The sequence below is a fragment of the Hermetia illucens genome, chromosome 7 (genome assembly GCF_905115235.1).
Source record: "Hermetia illucens chromosome 7, iHerIll2.2.curated.20191125, whole genome shotgun sequence".
NCBI lineage: Eukaryota > Metazoa > Arthropoda > Insecta > Diptera > Stratiomyidae > Hermetia > Hermetia illucens.
This window is the reverse complement of record NC_051855.1, coordinates 10,309,286-10,332,740: the sequence shown is the minus strand read 5'-3', so window position 1 is coordinate 10,332,740 and position 23,455 is coordinate 10,309,286. Positions and strand designations below refer to the sequence as shown.

The 23,455-nt window shown below is 45.7% G+C and overlaps 1 protein-coding gene across 3 annotated transcripts in view; it reads left to right on the top strand.

Annotated features, from left to right (window-relative positions):
* Positions 1 to 22,376, top strand: part of LOC119660722 (ATP-binding cassette sub-family D member) — an 85,700-nt gene extending 63,324 nt beyond the window's left edge. For all 3 annotated transcript variants that reach the window (XM_038069375.1, XM_038069374.1, XM_038069373.1), the window contains 9 exons: positions 2,695 to 3,526; positions 9,452 to 9,550; positions 10,179 to 10,318; positions 16,812 to 16,984; positions 18,861 to 19,035; positions 19,158 to 19,827; positions 21,606 to 21,695; positions 21,817 to 21,942; positions 22,016 to 22,376. In XM_038069375.1, coding sequence (XP_037925303.1) covers positions 2,886 to 3,526; positions 9,452 to 9,550; positions 10,179 to 10,318; positions 16,812 to 16,984; positions 18,861 to 19,035; positions 19,158 to 19,827; positions 21,606 to 21,695; positions 21,817 to 21,942; positions 22,016 to 22,115 — 2,214 coding nt within the window. In that variant the 5' untranslated portion in view covers positions 2,695 to 2,885 and the 3' untranslated portion in view covers positions 22,116 to 22,376. The remainder of the gene's footprint in view (positions 1 to 2,694; positions 3,527 to 9,451; positions 9,551 to 10,178; positions 10,319 to 16,811; positions 16,985 to 18,860; positions 19,036 to 19,157; positions 19,828 to 21,605; positions 21,696 to 21,816; positions 21,943 to 22,015) is intronic.
* Positions 22,377 to 23,455: the final 1,079 nt, after the last annotated feature.

Here is a 23,455-nt window from a genome sequence, read left to right as displayed (position 1 = left end):
GGTATTGCCTCAGGCCACCGCGTGAACCTTTCGATGATTGTGAGGCAATACTTGTAACCGTGCGAGTCTCGCAAAGGCCCTATTATGTCGAGGTGTATTGTGTGGAAACGCTTGGTAGTGCGGGGGAATGAGCCCACTTCTTTCCTTACTTGCCTGGAGACTTTACACTTCTGGCATGCGATGCACTCTCTGGCCCAGGAATTGATATCCTTGTTCATGGAGGGCCAGAAGTGTTTTCCGGTGACTAACCGATTTGTTGTCCTGATGCCTGGATGCGCTAAGTCGTGAACCGCGTGGAACACTTCCTTGCGAAATGTGGCCGGAATGTATGGTCGAGGTCCCTTTTCCGAGTCTTCGCAGCAGAGCGAGAGGTTTGAGTCGAAGATGGGCAACTCCCGAAATTTGTATTTGGGGTTGGATTTGAGGCTCTGAAGTGCTGCGTCATTCTCCTGCGCCTTGGCAATAGCCGAGAAATCGAGTGAGGCGGGAATGTTAACCTCGGAGACACGAGACAAAGCGTCAGCAACTATGTTGTCTTTGCCGGACACGTGCTGGATGTCTGACGTAAACTGGCTTATAAAGCTCAGGTGTCGAAGCTGACGAGGGGACGCTTTGTCGGGCTTTTGTTTCAAAGCATACGTGAGAGGCTTATGGTCCGTGAACACTGTGAACGGCCTGCCTTCTAGGGAGAAACGGAAGTATTTGGTGCTCAAGTACGCGGCGAGCAGTTCGCGATCGTAGGTACTGTAGTTCCGTTGAGCGAGATTCAACTGTTTCGAGAAGAAGCTCAACGGTTGCCAAACTTGATCCACCTTTTGGTGAAGGGTAGCACCTACTGCGATGTCAGAGGCATCAACAAAAACGGCTAGGGGTGCATCTTGCAGAGGAAATGCCAGTTGCTGTCGGGATTTATCGAACGCGCAGACAGCCTCTTCAGACCACACAATCTCTCGTGTGTCTTTTGTTTTGGGGCCAGACAAGTACGCGTTCAAAACGGATTGGTGACAGGAAACGACAATAGAAGTTTAGCATGCCCAAGAACCTCCTCAACTCCCTCACTGTTTTCGGACGCGGGAAGCTTGTAATTGCTTGCACCTTGTCTGGGTCGGGCTGTATTCCTTCAGAGGAAATGGAGTGGCCGAGGAATCTCACCTGTTGTTGAAGGAATTTGCATTTCTCAACGTTTAGGAATAAACCGGCCTCAAGGAGACGTTGAAAAATGCACTCGAGATGGGCTAAGTGCTCAGACTCAGTGGAAGAAGCGACCAAAACATCATCCAAATATACGAAACAGAAATCGAGGTTTCGCAGGACTGAGTGAATGAACCTTTGAAAGGTTTGCGCCACATTGCACAATCCGAAAGTCATTCGGGTGAACTCGAAGAGTCCAAAGGGTGTGCATATTGCCGTCTTTGGAATGTCTTCAGGAGCTACTGGGATTTGGTGGTAAGCCTTGGCTAAGTCCAAGGTCGAAAAGATGCGGCAATTCGCGAGGTGATGCGCAAAGTCGTGGATGAGTGGAATTGGAGATCGGTCAAGAACAGTCTGTGCATTTAGCCTTCTGTAATCCCCACAGGGGCGCCATTCTCCGTTTGGCTTAGGGACCGTATGCAGTGGGGAAGACCAACAGCTGTTTGAGGGCCTGAAGATACCCTGTTGAACAACTTGTTCAAATTCTTTCCGCGCAATAGCCAGCTTCTGGGGTGGTAGAGGACGCACCTTCGAGAAGATCGGGGAACCAGTAGTGTCAATGTGGTGCTGCACATTATGCTTCACTGGACTTGAGAGACTACACTCGGTAGTAATCTGGCTGAACTTTTGGAGGAGTGTCCGAACACGAGAGTCGGTGATGTCTTCCAAAAGAACGGAAAGGTTATTGTCAGCGTGTGATACCATTTGGCCCGACGAATTAAGGTTGGTCGTGGGGTGTATAAGGGCCTTATTTTGCAAGTCCACCAGCAAACCATAGTGACACAGGAAGTCTGCGTTTCGCGAAGCAATTGGCTGGGAGTTCGATCACCCAACGTTAAATCCGCCAGCAAGTGGTCTAATTTTGCCGACTCGCTTGCCGACAGGCGCCTGATCGACTCACTCTTGAGTTGTCGGGTATTGTTTCGAGGCTGTTCGGGAATCCCAGAAAAAATGTCAGTAGCATTTCGGTCCGTGAGATATGCTGTTTCCACATAAGCGCAGCTTGGTTGCCTTCGAGGGAAACGGCCGCCCATACCTTTTGACAGAGGATGATATGATATGGTGCGGATCCGATAGTGTCAGAGTTTGGCCGGATCCGTCAAAAGGACTGACTTATTTTGGAGGTCATTTGCTTTCGAGACGAGTTGGAGGGGATGGGCTCACTGACTGGACGATGGCCTCTCTCGAAATGGTTCTTATGCTTGCCTCAAGCTGGGAGAACTGGGATGAACGAAAAAGGAAGAGGAGGAGTAGAGACAAGGGAAAGGTAATTTTGGGGAGGGATAGAGACAGACAAACCGATTTGAGGTAGAAGGAGAATAACTTTTTCCAATAAAACTGAAGAGCTTTGCTAGTACTTCTCTTATTGATCCTGCTTGTGCATTGAAAAGTAGAAAAAGTAGGTCCTTTTCTGTTGAGGAAAATAACATTTTGTTTGAAATATTTTTGGTCCTCTGCATGTAACAGATTATTTATTCGTTTCTCTTGCTTATTTCATTTCAGATTAGTCCAACCCAAGCGCACCACATCAAAATGATTACCACTTATCACTAAGTGATATTTTGAAAGTTAACCATATTATCATTATCCCCTTAAAAGACAAGGCTTAAAAGGGTGACTTTCTCATCACAATCTTTGAACAGTAAAAGAAGTAACGGAGAGATCAAAGGAAAAATCACGGAGCCGCTATCAAAATGACGGTACTATCAAAATTAACTGATAGTACTCTAAAGAAATATGAACAATTGGGCGGAACTAGAGAGGCCTTAAGTAAGGCCTTCATAGGTGCGGCAATTTTTGCATATACCGTTAAATTAACATATCCAATTCTACGCAATCAACTTAGCGGAGGCAAAGGCTGCAGAGGCTCATCAGACTCTGATAAAACTAGCAAAAATTATAACAATAATAACAATAGTGTCGTAAAAGTTAAAACAAAATCAAGAAAAAATACCGAAAATGAAGATGAACTTCAAACGAAGGTTGCTCAAGCTGAGAAAATTCTAAGTAAGTCGAAACGTTTGAAAACTAAACGACAACCGGGGTTGAATTTAGACTTTTTATTACAACTAAAAAAACTATTGGAGATTATGATACCACGCCCATTATGCTATGAAACCGCCTTGCTGGGAATTCATACTGTTTGTTTGGTATCCAGAACATTTCTTAGTATATACGTGGCAGCCCTTGAAGGTGCTATTGTGAAATTTATTGTACGAAAGGATATTAAAAATTTTGCATTGATGCTGTTGAAATGGTTTGGTATTGCAATACCGGCAACATTTATAAATTCAATGATACGATATTTAGAAAATAAGTTGGCGTTAGCGTTCAGGTAAGGGTTAGTTTTAAGCCTTTTTATTTATTTCTTTTTCCGTGAGGGGTTTTGTGTTAGGTTGTTGCATATGAAATGGCCGTTTTCGCAATCAAGTGAAGTTAGTTGCGATTTTGGTGTATCAAACTACCACTAGTTGGCGCTGTTGGTGTTGAACATTGACATATAAATACTCCTACATTTAATCAAGGAGTCATTTCAGTTTTGACCATCGTTGTGATAACAGTGAATGAAAAGGAAAAAAGGATGGAAAAGAGCCAAGAACGTATACTTTTTCTGTATGAATTCAAATTTAGTCATAAAGCGGCGGAGGCGACCAAGAACATTAACAGCGCATTTGGAGCTAATACGATAACCGAACGAACCACACGGCCGTGGTTCGAAAAATTCCGGTCAGGCGACGTAAACCTTCAAAGTGAGCCACGTGGACACCCAGGACCATCGATTGACAACGACGAGCTGCGTTTGCTAGTCGAATCCGACACAAGTCAGCCTGTGAGGGACATTGCAGAGAAACTGGGCGTACACTATTCGACAGTTTCCCGGCACTTGCGAAAACTTGGAAAGGTGAAAAAGCTCGACAAATGGGTTCCGCATGCTCTTACCGAGCAAAACATAGCGCTTCGAATGGAAATTTGCAGTTTTTTATTCACCCGCAACAGAAGCGATCCCTTTTTGCACAGAATAGTGACATGTGATGAAAAATGGATCTTATGCGATAATGGCTAGATGCTGATGAGCCACCGAAGTACATGCCGAAACCGAGCTTCCATCAGAAGAGGGTAATGGTGAGTGTTTGGTGCTCTAGAGCTGGACTTATCCACTATTCTTTCTTGACTTCTGGAGAAATACTTTGCCCAACTCGAGGAAATCCACCAGAAATTGAGTATTCAACGGCAGAGATTGGTCAACAGAGATGGTGTGATACTCCTTCACGACAATCCACGACCTCATGTTTCCAGAACAACGGTTCAAAAGTTGAACAAATTGCAGTATGAGAGTCTGCCTCATCCACCATATTCACCGGATCTTTCACCAACCGATTGCCACTTTTTAAGGTTTTGTGTAAACACAAAACCTCATTAAAATCGGTTTACTGTCTGTCTGTCTGTCTTTTTTTTTGAGGAGGTGGAAATCTTCAAAAGACACTGGCCTGGAAACGCCAGCGTGTGGGATTCTTACCCACTAAAACTACCCCCGACTCCCTCCAAGCCCCGTGGAACCACCGTATGGTATTACATCACAGGGCGGAGTCAGCTGATTTTAGCTTCGTCCCCTTTCGTCTTTACGCGGCGTACGTAACCGCGCTTTTCTGATCTCCTCTGCCTTTCGCAGTTTGTTCTGGATAGATACGACCATGGAGTTGATCGCATCCCAGTCTTCCTGACATGTTAGCATTCTTCGCACCAGATTCTCTCGTACAAGCACCTCTCCTAGAGTCTCCTCTAGGTTCTTCCTTTCCTCCAGAAACCTTGGACAGTGGAAGAATACATGCTCTGGGTCCTCTGGGACTCCATCGCAGTTTGGACAATCGGGTGAGGTATCCAGTTTAAACCTGAACAGGTACTGGCGATATCCTCCATGCCCCGTGAGAAATTGAGTAAGATTATAATTAATCTCACCGTGCCGTCTCTCCAACCACTCCTTGATGGCAGGGATGAGCCTGTGTGTCCACCGACCCTTTCCCGAGCGTTCCCAATGCTCTTGGCATCTATTTAACGATCTCTCCCTTTCGGCGTTCTTCGTCTGCGATAAAGGAGAGATAGACTTCGCATTATATATATTCGTCATCTCATCTGCCAAGATGTCAATGGGCATCATTCCAAAAATGACGAATGCTGCATCATCTGAGACAGTCCTGAATGCCGAGCACACTCTTACTCTTAGGGCTGTTCTTCTGTAGACTGAACTCAGTTTGTTACCGTAAAATGTAACCTACAATGCCTTTCCCCAAACTGGAGCTGCATAGAGCAGGATCGAACTCACTACCCTAGCTATAAGCAACCTGGAAGCATGCCGTGGCCCTCTCACGTTTGGCATTATTCTTGCCAGGGCCACACTCGTTGTCGTAGTCATACTGCACGTGTGGCTTATAGCTAAGCTTCCCATCTATCATCACTCCCAAGTATTTGATCGCAGGCTTAGAAGTGATGATATGATTCCCAATTTGAATACGGGAAAAATTTCTTTTACGGCGCTTGGTGATGAGGACCGCTTCCGTTTTTTCCTCCGCAAGTGTCAGACCAGAACCCTCTGGCCAACTCTTAACAGCACTGATCGCTTCGCATGAGTATAACTCAGCATCTTCGAGATGCTTTGCGACAACAACCAGCGCTATATCATTGGCGTAGCCCACCACCGTGGCTTCCTTCGGAAGGGGAAGGTTAAGAACATCGGTGTACATGATGTTCCACAGCAGTGGGCCCAGTACGGAGCTCTGTGGGACACCCGCGGAAACAACATACTCCTGGGGTCCGTCATCGGTGTCATACCAAAGCCTCCGTTCTTGTAAATAGCCGTTGAAAATAGCTGCAAGATAAGCGGAAAGACCAATCTTTGCCAGAGATTCCTGTATTAGGTTCCAACTGGCCGAATTGAATACATTTCTCACACCCAGGGTCACTACTATGCAATATTTGCTAGTACTGCCCTTTCCGTGGATTGCATCTTCGGCCAAGCCAGTAATCATTTTGATGGCATCAATGGTTGATCTGGCTTTACGGAACCCATACTGTCGATCTGAGAGACCTCCCTGGCTCTCAACAACCGGGAGTAATCTATTATAGATTACTCGCTCTAGCATTTTGCCCACAGTGTCCAAAAGACAAATAGTTCTGTAAGAGGTTGGCTCGCCTGGAGGTTTGCCAGCCTTAGGCAGTAGCACCAACTTCTGTCGTTTCCATGATGCAGGAAATATCCCCTCGGACATGCACGCTTCGAACAATTCAGCGAACATGTCCGGTCTGGATTTCACGGCAAGCTTGAGGGCCTTATTCGGCACGCCATCCAGACCCGGAGCTTTGTTATCTCCTATTCTAGCGCAGATCTTCAGTAGCTCGTCACTGGTGACTGGCGGTATTGCCGTGTCGTTCAGAGGTCGCTGGTAGCTGTCTATGCCCTCCTCTTGCTGAGGGAATAACCCCTGGATAATTTTTAACAAGAGTGAAGGACACGTGATCTGCGGAGATGATCGCCCTCTGAATCGCCCCATCACGATTCTATAGGCACTCCCCCCACGGGTTTACGTCCGCTTCTAAACGGAGCTCCTTAAAGCATTCCCTCTTGCTCCGTTGGATGGCGAGCTTGAGGGTTTTGCGAGCTTCCTTATAGGCGCGCTCTTTTTGCCCTTGGCCGATTCTGCCTACCGCTCTTTGAGCCGCTCTTCTGGCTCGGTCTGTCTGTCTGTCCGTCACACGCGTTTTTCTCGGAGACGGTTATAGCGACTGACACCAAATTTGGTAGAAAGGTGGGAACTGTGAACGCTCATGCATATAGTGAGTTACATCCTTTTACGACGAATTTAAGGGGGGTCTCCATACATGCAAAAGGGGGGTGTAATTTTTTTTTCATCAAATATGGTCATGTGGGGGGTATCAAATTAAAGGTCTCGGGTAGGACTTTTCGAAGCCAGCCAGTTTTGACTTTTGTTGAAAAGGTGGGGAGTGCGGGGGGTTGAAAGTGGTCATTATTTTAACGAACCCATTCTGGGGAACTACCAAACCGAAAAATCTGAAAAAAATCAGGGGGCTGCCACTATATAGTGCCTAGGCTCCGATATACCCTCTAAACCGATACCTGTTCAAATAACGTTAATAATAGTATAGTACTATAATTTTTAGTAATTGACAGGAAAACCCACCTTAAGTTCATCCTAGAATCACAACAATATAGGCTACAGTATGAAGCATGATCCTGCCAAATTTGGTGAAAATTGTACTATTACTAACAAAGTTACACTAGGTCAAAACTGTCGCTCTTCTGCAAATTCAAGACTATGTGTAAATATTGGGCACCGTTGACATTCGCCCTTATAAAACCGGCTGCCGGGGGGGGGGGGGGCATGACTTCCTGAATGGCTTGTCTTCCGCACGCCCAGATTGCGCATCCAACGCCCAAGTCGCACTGCTGTGGTTTCTGTACGGCTTGCAAATTACCGCGATATCCACATTCGACTCTCGAATGGTTTGCGAGAGCAGGTCCTGAGCTGCCTCACAGTGATTGAGATTGATTTGTATCAATCTCATTTGCCTGTGCGGTTCAACTCCCTCCTATGTATCGGACATCTGCTGCTTGCCGCAACATGCCGGTAGTCCACGCCCTCTTTCCCACTACACAGCATACACCGTGGATTTCCGGTGCAATCTATGATGAGGTGGCCCTCTTCTCCACACTTCTTGCAACTTCTCGACCTATGAAACTGGCTAGTGCATGCCGCCGCGAAATGGTCGAAATCGAGGCTTCTCTTTAGAGATATTTGCTCCCTGGGCCTGCACACGGCCCAACCTATTCTTACAACTCCTTTCCTGCAGCAGGAGCAGGATGAAAGTGAACCCCAACTGGCAGCTCAGCAGGACGTCTTTTCGATCCCTGGTATTACCGAAGAGGAACTTCGGGAAATCTGCAGACGTACTGGGGATAACAAGGCTCCGGGATTGGACGGAATTCCGAACAAGGCTCTAAAGGTGGCGGTCAAGGCCAGACCAAGGTGGAAGAAGTATTTCCCGTCCAGTGGAAGAGGCAGAAGCTGGCGTTGCTGCCGAAGCCCCAAAAACCACCCGGCGTGCCCTCTTCATATCGCCCTATTTGTCTCTTAGACACCATGGGGAAGATGTTGGAGAGGGTGATATCGATCGTTCATCGAGCATGCGGGTGGTGTTTCAGTGCGGCAATGTGGGTTTCGGCGAGCCCGTTCTACGGTCGATGCAATAGGAAAGGTCGTGGAATCGGCTCGAAATGCACTGGCCATGGGCAAATGCTCTGCTCTGGTGACGCTGAACGTCAAAAATGCTTTTAACTCAGTCAACTGGTGCTGGATTAAAGGCGCTTTGGCCAAACTGGGTGTTCCTAGTTACTTGGCTCGGCTAATCGAGAGTTAACCTTCGGACAGACTTCTCTGGTACGAGACGGACGATGGGCCGAAGGAGTACATTGTGACAGCAGGTGCAGGTGAACCTCACGGTTCTGTATTGTGCTGGAGTGCTTGGCCTACGCGTGCCGGAGGAGGTAACGCTGATTGGTTTTGCGGACGACCTGGCGGTAATTGCAATCGCAAAGCATCCCGAGGATGTGGAGCTTTATGCAAATGAAGCTGTTCATACCATCTAGTCATGGTTACGAATGGCCAAGCTAGACCTGGCGGACGAAAAGACAGAGGCGGTTCTCATTATCAACCGTAGGAAGAACAACACGGTTAGCATCCAGGTTGGTAATCGTGAGGTCGTCTCAAAATCGGTTGTCAAATACTTGGGGGTGATGATCGATGCCAAGCTGAGTTTCAAGGGAGTCTTGGATTATGCGCGAGAGAAGGATTTGGATCATTTTTTGGCGGAAAAACAGCCTGTCAAAATTGCCTTCGACGAATTTATCAATTGGACTTCTTCGAAACTGCCATAAATGCTCTTGAATCTCGTTGTCAGAAGTGTTTTGAATCGACTGGCACTGATTTTGATTAAATAAATAAATTTTTGTAAGCTTTACGGTCGTTTCAAATTTTAGTACAAAAACGGCCATTTCATTTGCAACAACCTAATAGTAATCCAAATACTTTGTTTTGAAAAAAATGGTGTTTGGATTACTATACATTTTTAACAGGCCACTTGACGACTTGAATATTTGAATATTTTTCCTTTTGGGGCTCTAGCATTGCAATGATTTTTAACATTTTTAGTTGAAATATTTAAATTAATGTTTAATTCTTTTAAATAGAACAAGACTGGTTAAACATTCGTACCACCTATACTTTAAGAATCAAAATTACTATCGCGTATCAAATTTAGATGGGCGTATTGAGAATGCCGACCATCGGTAAGTAATAATTCTCTTTTTGTTTTTATTTATATATTTATTTATATCTATTTATTGATATTTATATATTTATATTAATTTATATTAATTTATATTTATTTATATTTATAATTTATTTTATATTTATATTTATTATATTTATTTTTATATTTATTATATTTATTTTATATTTTATTATATATTTTATTTATATTTATAATGCTATAATTTTTTTATAATTTTATATTTTCAATGAATGAGAATCGTAGGTTATTATTTCTTTCGTTTGTATTTCCGTTTTTCATTCATTAATTTATTGTTTTTTTTGTTTGCTTTTCTTTGTTCAATTTATTATTTTTTTATTTAATTTTGCATATATTATTTGTAAGCTTTTGATTAATTATTTATTCAACTACCATTTAATCGGCCAATTGATTTCTTTTCTCAATTCCTGATGTTTATTGGTTCATTCTTTAAGGTTATAACCATATACTGCTTTCTTAAAAATGTGATAATTAAAAAAAAATAACACTTTTTATTTTCTTTTATAATTTATAGTACTTGTATTTCTCAATGAAAAATTATTAGATTATAATTATGAAATTTCCATTTATTGTTTATTTGTTTTTTTCTTTTAATCATATTTCAGATTAACTGAAGACATATCAGTTTTTGCTAGTTCCGTGGCACATTTATATAGCCACTTGACAAAACCATGTTTCGATTTAATGCTCATTGGGCTAGCAATGATGCGATCATCACAAAAAATGCGAGCTAATATATTTTCAGGTAATTATTTGATTTTAAACTTTTTCTCATTTGCGGCGCAACAACCGGTATCCAATCTAAGCCTGCCTTAGTAAGGAACTCCAGACATCCCGGTTTTGCGGCGAGGTCCACCAATTCGATAACCCTAAAAGCTGTCTGGCGTCTTGACCTACGGCATCGCTCCATCTCTGGCAGGGTCTGCCACGTCTTCTTTTTCTACCATAGATATTGCCCTTATAGAATTTCCGGGCTGGATCATCCCCATCTATACGGATTAAGTGACCCGCCCACCGTAACCTATTGAGCCGAATTTTATCCACAACCGGACGGTCATGGTATCGCTCATAGATTTCGTCGTTATGTAGGCCACGGAATCGTCCATCCTCATGTAGGGGGCCAAAAATTCTTCGGAGGATTCTTCTCTCAAAGGCGGCCCAATTTTTCTTGCTAAGAACCTAAGTTTCCGGGGAATAAATGAGGACTGGCAAGATCATTGCGTTGTACAGTAAAAGCTTTGACCCTAGGTGAGACGTTTCGAGCGGAACAGTTTTTGTAAGCTGAAATAGGCTCTGTTGGCTGACAACAACCGTACGCGGATTTCATCATCGTAACTGTTATCGGTTGTGATTTTCGACCCTAGATAGGAGAAATTATCTTCTTCTTCTTCTTTTTCTTCAGTCTTTGTCCCGTTCACAAGCGGGGTCGGCTCGTCGTGATCGGCTTCGCCATTTGGCTCTATCGAATGTCTGATCTGGGTGCAATCTCGAGGCTTTCAGATCCCCATTCAGCGTATCAAGCCACCGTTGCTTAGGTCTGCCTTTTGGTCGTTTACCATACCATCGAAGACGCCTCTTTCGCAACTTTTCCACGATCGGTGCAACCCCATAACGATCGCGGATATCCTCATTTCGGATGTGATCTAAACGTGTGACGCCACTAGTCCAAGGTAGTATCTTCGTCTCCATTACCGCAAGACGCCGTTCATTGTCTTTTATAGTCGGCCAACACTCAGAACCATAGAGAGCGACTGGACGGACGACATTGCGGTATTATCCTATCTTTATTCTTCCAGTTTGACTAGTGTGGTTTGATGTTGATGTTGTTGGTTGGCTGGCTTTCGGTGCTGACGTTGCCACCATATATTTTGTCTTGTCTTCATTAATGTGCAGTCCAAGATCTCGCGCCACCTGCTTGATCTGGATGAAGGCAGTTTGTACGTCTCTGTATCGTCAGCATAGACCACTAGTTAGGTGGACTTAAAGAGGATCGTACCCCTCGCATTTATCACAGCATCACGGATCACTTTCTCGTGGGCCAGGTTAAAGAGGACGCATGATAGGGCATCTCCTTGTCTTAGGTCGTTGTTGATGTCAACTAGTCTTGAGAGTGGCCAGGGTCAGCCTAGTTAGTCTTATCAATTTCGTTGGGATACGGAATTCTCTCATGGGCGTGTACAGTTTTACCCTGACTATGCTGTCATAGGCGGCTTTAAAGTCGATGAAGAGGTGGTGCATGCTCTATATTCCAACAGTTTTTCCATCGCTTGCCGCACAGAGGAAATCTGATCTGTTGCTGATTTGCCTGGATTTGCCCAGGCTTCCTTTTTCCGCCTGTGAAGTAGCTTCTCCGCTCGACGGAGTTCGTGATAAGTCTCTGCGCGTGTCCGCGTTTTTACTCGGTATGCAGCATTCTTCCGTTCCGTTGCTAGCTTACCGTCACCGTCAAACCAGCCGTTCCGACTCCTTTTGCGGCTGGGGCCAAGTATGTTTGTGGCCGTAACAATGATAACGTTCTTCAGGTGATTGAGAAGACTGCGTTGACTGCGGTTACTGCGACATCCATTTCCCTCTAATAGGTGTCGCGGAGGGTTGTGTTGTGGTTGGCTTCAGTGCTAACTCTCACCTGATTGTCAGAGGGAATTCTAGGTGGTGTTGTTATTCGAGCTCGGAGCACCATGCCAACGAGATAGTTATCCGAATCTATATTGGCCCCATTGATCAAGGCTGAGAGGTGGCGGCGTTCGATCAACATGTGGTCAATTTGGTTGAAAGTGGTCCCGTCTGGAGAGGCCCATGTATGTTCATGGACCGCTCTACGCGCAAACCAGGTACTTCCAACAACCATTTCGTGTGACCCTGCTAATTGAATAATCCGCAGTCCGTTATCATTTGTTTTTTCGTGTAAGCTATGGGAGCCAACGTATCCCCTGAATACTGGCTCCTTCCCTACTTGGCTGTTCAAAAACCCCAAGTATGATTTTGATATCATATCTGGGACAGGCTTCGAGGGTTCGTTCTACTGCCTCGTAGAAGGTATTCTTCTCCGACTCTGCAGTCTCCTCTGTAGGGGCGTGAACGTTTATGAGGTGTAGTGGCTCTTCTCCAGGAAACCGGTCCCTGTCCATCGCATCTCTTGTAATGCTGTTATATCAGCCCTATATTGGGACAGGGTATCATCAGCTTCATCTCTGTACAGGGAGCGCACGTTATTCGGTTTTCGTTGCCGGGTTCGTCGTTGTAAAATCCATCCTGTCCGAGGCTCCTTTCGTGGCTTCGTAACGTAGACTTTCCGTGTACGGTTGTCGGCCCTACCCAACCCCCAACCTGAAGGACCAGTTGGTACATTTTGCCCCATTTTTAGGGGCGGGAAACTCGCCTTCATCTTTCTCTGTCTGCAGTTTTTCATAAAGAAAGAACTCCCAGCGATCACCACGTGGAGGTGGAGCTAGGGTTTGGTAGTAGAGCTGTTGGTTTTGGTTCAGCAGGTGTTTCCCAGGTCTTATGCTCCATCGCGGGTACCAATCCACGTTTCGCCCTGGGAGCTCAAAGAGTAGTATCTTTGATCGCCGTATGCTTTCCGTAAATTGTTTATTGCGTCGACATTATCGTCGTGATCTCGTCAAGGTCCCTGCACTCCACAGCTATCTCGTGGCTTAACTGCCTCACCGTAACTACCTCACCTAAGTGTCTAATAACGAAGTAGTAGACTAGTTGGTAGTTGGGCGTCCTTTCGTCCGGCGTCTTCCGAAGCTCCAGGAGTCGTTCTTCCTTTTGCGTTTTTCTCATCCGTGTGACATTGTCTTCCAATCCGCTTAGCGTCGGATTTCCGTTCACCTTTAGAAGAATCTCAGTGTAAGAGAGGTCACCTCCTGGCATCCGACGGGGCTTCCTTCCTTTTACCTGCTTCCTTGGCTCCGATTTGAGGTCCAAGCGTTATACTCCGTCCGTTACTGGTTCTTTGGACCCTCAGCTTTTCTTTGGTGTTCGAAGTTTTACACCAGTATCCTCCATTCTTTCTCTGTTCCTCTTTGGGCCCTCTACAACTGTCTGCTTTGGACTTGTTTGAGTGGCTCGTTCCATCCTTTTGGTAACAATAGGTACCTGTCGCAATGGGGTCACCGTAGGAGTTTGTAACTGTCCTATATTTGCCGTGCATTGGTTCTTCGAGCCTAACTCATCCATGGCCTGTGTTTTGAAGGTGTCCAGGGTATTACCCATCTCCTTCAGGCAATTTTATACCCTGAGTACTCATGAACGCATCCATTTTCCAGTCGTTAGCATGCACCACCTCTTCCTTGCTGGCGCGGTACAGCTTTTACCACTATCAATACCTGGTCGTCGATTCGTCTTCACGGACCTAAGTGGAGACCGTAGAATTTCTTCGCTTAAAGGGATCCACTTCGCTTAAAGGGATCCAGGTGCGTTACCTTCTCTCCTTATCGCTTGTTGCAGTATCTACTTCGATGGTCCCATAATCAACAAGATTGGCATCAATATCCTTTTGTGTTTCAATATGAATGGTATTTTGTTTCCTTCTTCCATATTTTTGTTCGGGTATTTGCCCCAAATTCAGGCACAGGCTCGCGTTGACACAGCCATGGCAGTCGCTAGCTTTTCGCCATCCGCTACCCCTGCACTTTATGGTGCTTCCAGTCGTCCTTTCCCCTCATTGAACTGCCTACCTACCAAACAGTAGACAGTCGCCGAAAGTTCCGTAGGCTTTCAGTAGCAGATCCCCCTGCATCTCTCCTAAGTTAGCTGGACTAACTCAGGTGTTTCCCCTAGTTTAGGGCATGCTACCTCCTCTAAATCGCGGTCCACCTGTCTCGGGATTATGACAAAGTGGCGTATTGGATTCCGAAACCCCCAGGAAACGTTCACCTCAACCGACCAGCCACAACCTTATTCGGGTCGCCGTATCGCCTATGCTGGGAGGAACATGGGTCTTACTGACACGTGCGGGCGGGAAGTCCGCTTACAAGGCAACATTCGGTTAGTGTGACTTGTGGTTCTTTACGGGCACAGACCCATGTGAAATTTTTCTCCCTGCGGCTGCAGATAGCTCTACGTTATCATGGAGGACAACGGGATTACTACCGTGATAACCCGCCGGTACGGAGACATTGCGATAGGCAGACGCAACTCCTGTTTCTGTATTTGGGCAAAGCGCTTATGATACACCTCCTTGCCAAAGGCATTAACCCTTTTCACGCCGTTGAGGAGACCAGACTGCGTTGCTTCCATAAGAAGACGTCTCCTGGTTGATATAGAGTCCCCAACGTTCGCCATAAGACGACTTAAGGGCCAGATTCTAGCAGCATCCTTGTCCATTGCTATTTTGATTTGCCTAAACACCGATTTCGGACAAAGCCATTTCCTCGGGCTTGGGCGAACCCGAAGTTAGGTGTCGTCCTGAGCCCAGACAGCAGCGATACCCAATAAGTCGAGGGGCCATCAAGCTGGGCCCTGGTATTGTTCGCTGATTCAGCTTTTAGCTCCACATCGAATTACGCTAGCCACTTATGGTTGTACTCCGGTGCATGCTAATTTGTAGGCTGAGGATCTTGTTAGCCGCGTCGTAGCTTTTTCCAGCTACGCGCTTAAGACTAAACACCACCCTTAGCTCGCAGTGTGTGCAAGACTCTCACCAGACGCCCCTGAGCCTGTTATTCTCTTTTTCGTTGCGGGTCTTCGCTTGGTAGCCTACCTGACCGCATCTACGACATTCTGTCTTCCTTTCGGGTCCCTGACAAGTTGTAAACGTGTGTCCACAGTGGAAGCACCTGTAAGACTTGGTGGGAGTTATCCATACTACCCCTCAATTTTGATTTCTCCCCTGGGTTTCCTCGCGAATTGCTCGGGATTTCTACCAATGGAAGTTCTTTGCTTTAAGAATTCCACAGTGGTTACTTTCAGGCATTCATGCTTAATGGTCTTCTTCACTTTGACCAAGATTTCGGATTTCATGAGAGCCTACGTGGCTCTAGACTATACACGAGAGCTTTCTCTCCCAGTGGCTCCTTGGCCACCTCACAGAACGTACTCTTGTTAGTTGTTTTCAGCCCTAATTCAACGAGGACTCCACCACCCTTCGTTTCCCGTATGGAAGACACTTCTGCTGCATTGTCTTCGGGCTTTATCTATAGCGGATTTCACTGAGAACTATCGGAAATATCTTGCCTTCCGTCGGTTTACTGAGCAGAGCCGACAGTTTACTCCTACTTTGTTTCCTCCTCCCCCTCCTCCGTTCTCTCTTCTTCTTTCCGCTTTTCCGCCAGTTTGCTTTGCAGTAGACTATCTGTGATCCTTTTCGCATTTACAGCGTTTTTAGCGGAAAGTACAACCGTTTCACGTCCCCAATATTCTTCCATTTCCATCAGCCCTTTTTTCCACGCCTTTGCTGACGTCCTTCTGGATAAAGGTTGCCGATCGCATGCGCTTCCGCACTACCGCGTATTTCCTGATAACCCTTTCCTCTTCGGCTCTAGCAAGGGCAATCGATTGAGCTCCCAATCGGCTTGTGTCCGAATTCCCCTGCTGAAGTCTATGGATTTTCTCTGGGTTTTTTTTTTTACAGGAGGAGCACTTCACCGTACTGGACTCTTCATCGAGGCGTCCCGGTGTCTTGTCGGGTGTTTTAACTCTTGTTGCCTCTTTCGCTGGTCGATGCGGTGAGTGACGCATTTTCTGGTTGCGGCTAAATGCAGTCAACTCTTTCTCCTTCCCTGCTATTTCGTCGTCATCTTGTGCAAGGGAACGGGATGCAACACTCAGGAATGGGTGCACCCTCGGGGACAAAGTCCCTACCCCAGTTCCCTGTGACCTGCCCTACGCTTAGCTGATCCCGGAATTCACGGAAGAATCAGCGGTCGCTTGGGGCGAAGCGGTCTACTAATACCGCTGCCGCTACACCTATGACCTCGACAAAGTTAGGCTTACATCCCCTCATCGAAGTCGACAGAAGGCTTTGGATGGCTCTGAGGACTCCCAGGGTATCCCGACGTGTACCGGCTATTCGCGATTTGCTCTTCACCAAGGGGCTTTCTCAAGACCACCACCTAGGGCGCAGGTATACTGCTAGCTGGGGAATCAAAACTACTTTCTCAGCGACCTCAGGGACGTTAATCCTCGTGAAGGGCTTATTCAATAGTTGATATTATCTGGCTCCATCCACTACCCTTTCTCGCGGTTTTTCTGAAAATTCAATGTTTTTTTTTTCTTGTTTATAATTTCAGGACCACTTTTAGCCTTTGTTGTGATATCAACAACCGCCCATATTTTACGTATTGTTTCGCCGAAGTTTGGCCTTCTAGTTTCGGAGGAAGCAAATCGTTATGGTCATCTACGACATATACATTCTAGGATAATTACGAATGCCGAAGAAATTGCCTTCTATGGAGGTCATAAGGTAAGTGAATTTTTCGTTTTCCTTTCTTTTTTCCGTGTATTGAACTATGGTTAGGTGCGACAAATGATCTCTGTTCTACCAAACCCAACACTGTATGCCAAATCTGCGCTTTAAGGGGGTCATACCGTGTGTCGGATCCGCGGGAGCGATTTTTCTTTTTTTTGGCATCAATTGTATCTAGATATAGTGTAGAATGTATGGGCAAAGTGATTTTTTGATATTGGGGGTCGGTCGGAAATTATATATGTGATAAGTCACATGTCAGATTTATGTCTTGATCGCCGTTATAAAGCGCGTATTTATCGGTCCGAATGACGTTCGAATGGCTTCGCTAAAAGGACAAGAATTGAAGCCAAGGCTGTACATGTGTTTCTTCAAGAAACCTAAAATTTACGGACTAGGTATAGCCAGATCAATGGCCAGTTAAGGTTTTATGGCTAAAAATCGCATTCTACTTTTCAAATGCCGTTTTCTCGAAACTGCATGTTGAAAATGGCTGCCACCACAGTCCAAAATCTATCAAACGAAATTCTTTGAAATTTTCAAGAACTATTCAGAACATATTTCTACGCTCCGCAAACTAGTGTTGGGTCCCAGCTCTTCGCTTTCCAGAGCTCAGATGCGATGTCGTCAGGTCCTGTGGCTTTCCCCGATTTCATTCGTTTTATTGCCTCCTCGACTTCAGTTGCGCTGACGGGTGGAACTGGTCCACATGTCGGCAATGGTTGTGGAAGTGGAGGATGAGCAAATTCTTCAGTTGAAATCTGCTCGAAGTATTCTCTCCACCTAACCATTGCGGCTCGACGGTTGGTAAGCAATGTACCGTTCTTGTCATTAAACGCAACAGGAGTGTTCGATATCCTGTGTACGTTCGTTACGGCTTTTAGCAAGTCGATACAGATCTCTCTCGCCATCCCGAGTGTCCAGTTTATAGTAAAGATTTTTGTAATGGTTCGCTCGGTTGACAACGACCGCTTTCTTTGCTTGCCGGTTGGCATTCTTATAAATTTGACAATTAGCAGGTGTTTTATCGTCGAGAAATTTGTGGTAGAGGCGTTTCTTTTCACGGACCTCATCATTCCAAAGCCAAGTATCTCGGTCGATGTACCGCTTACCCGGTTTGGTGACCCCGAGGGTTGCAGAGGTCGCTTTGTGGATCGTGTCTTTCATTTGGTTCCACGATTCTTCCACATTCGTAATGGTCGGCAATCGTATGAGTGAGATCGTTGCTTCTCTCTTCTTACCAAATCGCCACCATTTGATGCGCGGCGGGCCAGTGCGTTGCTCACGCTGTTTTATCGGTGGCTTAATTCGTAGGACAGCAATCAACGGCCGATGTTGAGGTGCGATGGTCTCATAGGGAACGACTTTGCAATCAGAACACGACATAACTACGAATTATATTGAGCGCCTAATTGAGAGCAGTCCGATTCAACATGTTATGCTGCGCAGTCGGTATTCACGACTGGCAAACCTGTCAGAGGAGTTTGATTGGTTGACAGCTTTGGTGACCTAATTTTTAGCACAGCCTCCGTAAATTTCCCCTTAAAATAAGACAACATTTTTGCATTCAGCAATCACGCTGGGTCGACACACCTGAGGGGTCATTTCGTTCGAGAAAAAATATTAGCACCCAATAGTCAGGCGAGCCTATAGAAGCCTTGACTTTTCAGTGTTGTAGGAGGGTAAAACCTATTGAAGCGCAGATTGTCGGTTCGATAACAGGTCAAGTTCAGATGGATTGATTATCTTTCCAGGAACTATATAGCCCTAACAAGAATCCCTTCTGATTTGAGAGGGGCTTTATGCGATTATCAGTAAACGTCTTCTTTACCTGTTTTCCTGCCCTAGTTCAGTTTCCATTTCTTGTTTGCAGGTGGAGCTAATTCAACTACGTGAGGCCTACAATCGACTAGTCAGCCAAATGAATATGATTTTCTCGCAAAAATTGTGGTTTGTAATGTTGGAACAGTTCTTTATGAAATACGTGTGGTCTGGCACGGGAATGGTGATGGTGTCCTTGCCCATTTTGACATCGACAACAAGGAAAGGTAAGTTTCTCTATAGTAAAAGGCGATCAAACTGAAGTAGAAAGAAGGAAGGAAAGTTGGTCCTTTTTTTAAAAAACACTCAAAAAAGAGAACTCTCCCATTCTTTATCCATTTATTTCCAGACAGAGATAATAGTACCAATGTAAGCGAACGAACTCAGTATTTAACAACAGCCCGGAACCTTCTCATATCAGGAGCGGATGCTATCGAGCGTCTGATGTCATCCTACAAAGAAATCGTCGCCTTAGCTGGTTATACCTATCGTGTAGCTGGCATGCTAGAAGTTTTTGAAGAAACAGCTCAGGGTATCTATAGTAAAACGCGAATTTCAGAAGCACGTCGTGCTGAAAGCATTTTGGAGTTCCAAAATGGTCAACCATTGGCCAAGGGTAAGATCATCTATACAGACGATGATCAGACTTCGGGTATTTACTTGCATAGTGTACCGATTGTCACCCCGAACTGTGATATTGTTGTACCCAGCTTGACCTTGTCTATTGAGCCTGGTATGCATTTGTTTATAACTGGCCCGAATGGATGCGGTAAGTCGAGTTTATTCCGGATATTGAGCGGTCTTTGGCCGATTTACGGTGGGGAATTGCATATACCACGTCCTATTGAGGGAAAACCCTGTATGTTCTACATACCACAACGGCCGTATATGTCAATTGGTAGCCTATGTGATCAGATCATCTATCCTGATACCAGAGAGGACATGGATCGAAAGAATGTAACAGAAGCACAACTGAGGGAGGTTTTGAAGATGGTTGCGTTGGAGCATATAGCCGAAAGGTAAGTAGAACTTTTTTGGAAGTTTTATACTAGGTCGGTCGTATTTTGTCAATAGATCGCGACACTTAAACATATCTTGTGTTGTATTTATCGCATCGGGTCATACTATACGGCGATTTGAAGACCACAATCTGGGCTACAGATGTCTCTTTGACAGTTTTATGATCGTACGTTTCAGTTTCAAGTTATAGCACGTCAAAAATGGAGTCCACCAAGGAAGAAATTCGTCATATTTTACGTTTGTACTACCTGAGAGGTAAAAATGCAACCAAGGGGGCCAAAAAAATTTGTGAAGTTTATGGGTCCGATACTGTAACGATTCGTACAGCACAGCGTTGGTTAGATCGATTTCGTTCTGGTGTTGTGGATGTCGAAGATACACCCCATATTGGTAGGCCAATCGTCGTAGAAACCGATAAAATCGTCGAAATCATCCAAGTAGACCGGGATGTGAGCATTCGCTTGATTGGCCAGGAACTGGGTAAGGACCATAAACCCGTTTGGAACCATTTGCAGAAGATTGGATTCCAAAAAAAAAGCTGGATGTTTCTCTTGGACCGAATCAACGCCTGCGTTGCACTGCTGAAACGGAACGAATTCGAGCCATTTTTGAAGCGGCTGGTGACTGGTGATGAAAAGTGGATCACGTGCGAAAATCTCGAAGCGCGGCGAGCCGGCCCAAACCATCGCCAAGCCCGGATTGACGGCCAGGAATGTTTTGCTGTGTGTTTGGTGGGATTGGAAGGGAGTCCTCCACTATAACCTGCTGGTGCTCAGAGGTGGCGGCGAGGAAGATGGGGCGGCAACCCTATCGGTCAAACCAAAACCAAGTGGTCGAGGAGAACCTCCATAATGGTGGCACCGGGATACGCTGTAATTACTTTGGTTTGCCGGCCGTGATTCAGTAGGCGAATGCTCCAAAGACCTAATAAGGGCGATCAGACCCGAGTCTGCACGGGGACTCATCTGAAGTGGCAAATTGGTCAAAGCTTACTAGGGTATACTGGTATCATGGGAACCGGGAAAGCCCCTGGACTCACATACTTTGGGTGAACTCCTGTTGTATGTGAGGACAGTTTGGTTATTTGCGGTTGGCCCCCCTAGTGGGAGTTTCATGGTGGTTGTGGTTGTGCTCAAGCGAGAAGAGACCTTCGGGCCTCGACGTGGTGTTGCGTATCAACATGGGTGCCGTACTCCATATTTCGGTAGAGATTTAGGTAATTCTTACATCCACCAGTATGAATGCTAAGCCATGCACTTGGTATAGACTGGTACCGTTGTTGCTTGTCTCAGCGGGGTTCTGATTGTGGTCACAAAATGAATCCGTGTCTGAAGAGGACCGTAGGAGTAAGTCTCACGACAGGTGCCTACGTAAAACACTATGGGCTTCACTATGAGCTGCTCACCTATGGCCAGACTCTCCATTCGGTCTTCTACTGTGAGCAACTCCACCGTTTGAAGCAGGCGATTGACCAGTAGCGGCCGGGATTGCTCAACAGGAATGGTGTGTGTGGCCTCACACATCTTTGATGATCCGCCAGAAGCTACGGGAGCTCGGATGGGATGTCCTGTCGCACCCACCGTATAGTCCAGATCTGGCACCAAGTGATTACCATCTCTTCCGGTCCATGCAAAATCCTCTTGGTGCTACTAGGTCGGCCTCAAAAGAGGCTTGCGAAAACTGGTTGTCTGAGTTTTTTGGAAGTAAGGAGGGGAGGGGGGGGTTTGTAAGAGTCAGTCGAAGATCTTACTTTTGAATAAATCAAACTTCATTTCAGAGATTCCTTTGATGTGGTTCGAGATTGGAAGGACATACTATCGGGAGGCGAAAAACAGAGAATGGCGATTGCGAGATTATTCTACCACAAGTAAGTCCACTTGCCACTAGGCTCTCCTCATTTTTTTTCTTCTTTTGAATAACGTTGTATGGAATCAATTTACATCCTCAGCAAGATCAGTCCTTTATTTCCCCCCCCAATATTCTTCTAGACCAAAATACGCTCTCCTAGACGAATGCACAAGTGCTGTGTCGGTTGATGTTGAAAGCTCAATCTATGAAATTGCCAAAAATATGGGTATAACCTTATTGACCATAACACATCGCCCAACATTACGGTAAGACCCTTAATTTTGCCTTGACTTCCATTTTGAGATCTCAATGATTACTCCTGTATTTTTGTCCTTACAGAAAATTCCATACTCATCTTCTGGAGTTTGACGGCCAAGGTAATTGGACATTCCAGCCTTTAGGTAATGTGGAGAGTTCACCAAGCGGAAAGCTCCGATAGATTGGGGTTTGGAGAGTCGTATTGATTTCATAGATTGATTGGAAAAGCGGGACTGAGAGAGACGGGAGAGAAAAAAAAGTCTCCTCTTTCAGTTCTTTTTATAACGACGGAAGCAGAAATTCTCCAAGGATAACAACGTAACCAACATCTTTTTTACGACTCTCCATTTCAAAGAAAGGAGTTGTATATGAATATGTAAATTATATAAATATTGTAGAGAAATTAAATAATTAGTAAAAAAATCATTTAACCATAGTGGAATCAGCTGTTTAATTTTGGCAGAGCCAGGTGGATCTGCCGTCTTCATGGCATCTTCTACGGCACACTAATGATGCTCCGCCCTCGGACGATTTTGGAGGCCTCACCAGATTCATACTCCGCTGCAGATAAATCTGTAGAAGGCATACTCTCCGACTCAGTGGAAAACTTGCATTTAATTCCTACGGTGAAGTTAGCCAGAAAGGAAAGCACGGTACCTCTCAATTTGGGAGAAACTGGAAATCCGACTACGGCCGACACGTACCGCGGGTACTACAGCCCAAATCTACTCGCAAACGGAAGAGGAAGGCTCGGCAGAACAAAACTTCGGCCACTGAGGAGGGGGGAATACAGGCTGAATCCTGCCTGACAGAACATTTATGCGTCCCGCAGGGATTAGGGCCGGTATGCCGGGAGGTGATCAAATCAGCGAGAGAGATCTCAGTGAAGCTGGTCCCGCCCATAAGAATACGGACCCGACGGCGGAAAGGAAGAGGCTTTATCCGCAAGCAGCAGCCTCTGTTCTGAGTGCTATCGTGGAGTCTCCTCCAAGGATGGAAAAATGTCAGAGGGACAATTTACCATCCCCCGGGAATGCCTTTGGAAAAAAATCCTTGAGCCTGGAACGAAGCCACGATATAACAATCAATTGGAGTACACTGACGAGGCTGCCTTAAAGTAGCTCCAGCAGTCAATCCCGGCTTTGAGTTCCGGCGGTCGGCCCAAGTTCACACTATTGTGAACACTGAGCTACCCAGGACAGAACATATCGAATGTTGGTTACCGGACCCTCGAAGGAAGGCAGAGGACATCATCCGCATGCGGGGTGAACAGAACCCGGGCGTGAACTTTGGGCACTGGAGGGTAAAGTTCATGAATGACAGGAAAGACAAATCTACAAACGTGGAGGGTTCCAAATTGGTATTCGACTTGAACCAAAAGAGTCTGGACGTGCTCAGGGGAAGTCTCCATATGGTGCTCCACTTTTTCCTATATAGACTGAAATTCAGTCATATCAGGAAACTGTAGGGCATTATCTCCATTTTGAGAGCGAAGAACAATGATTGTCTCCGACTCACAAA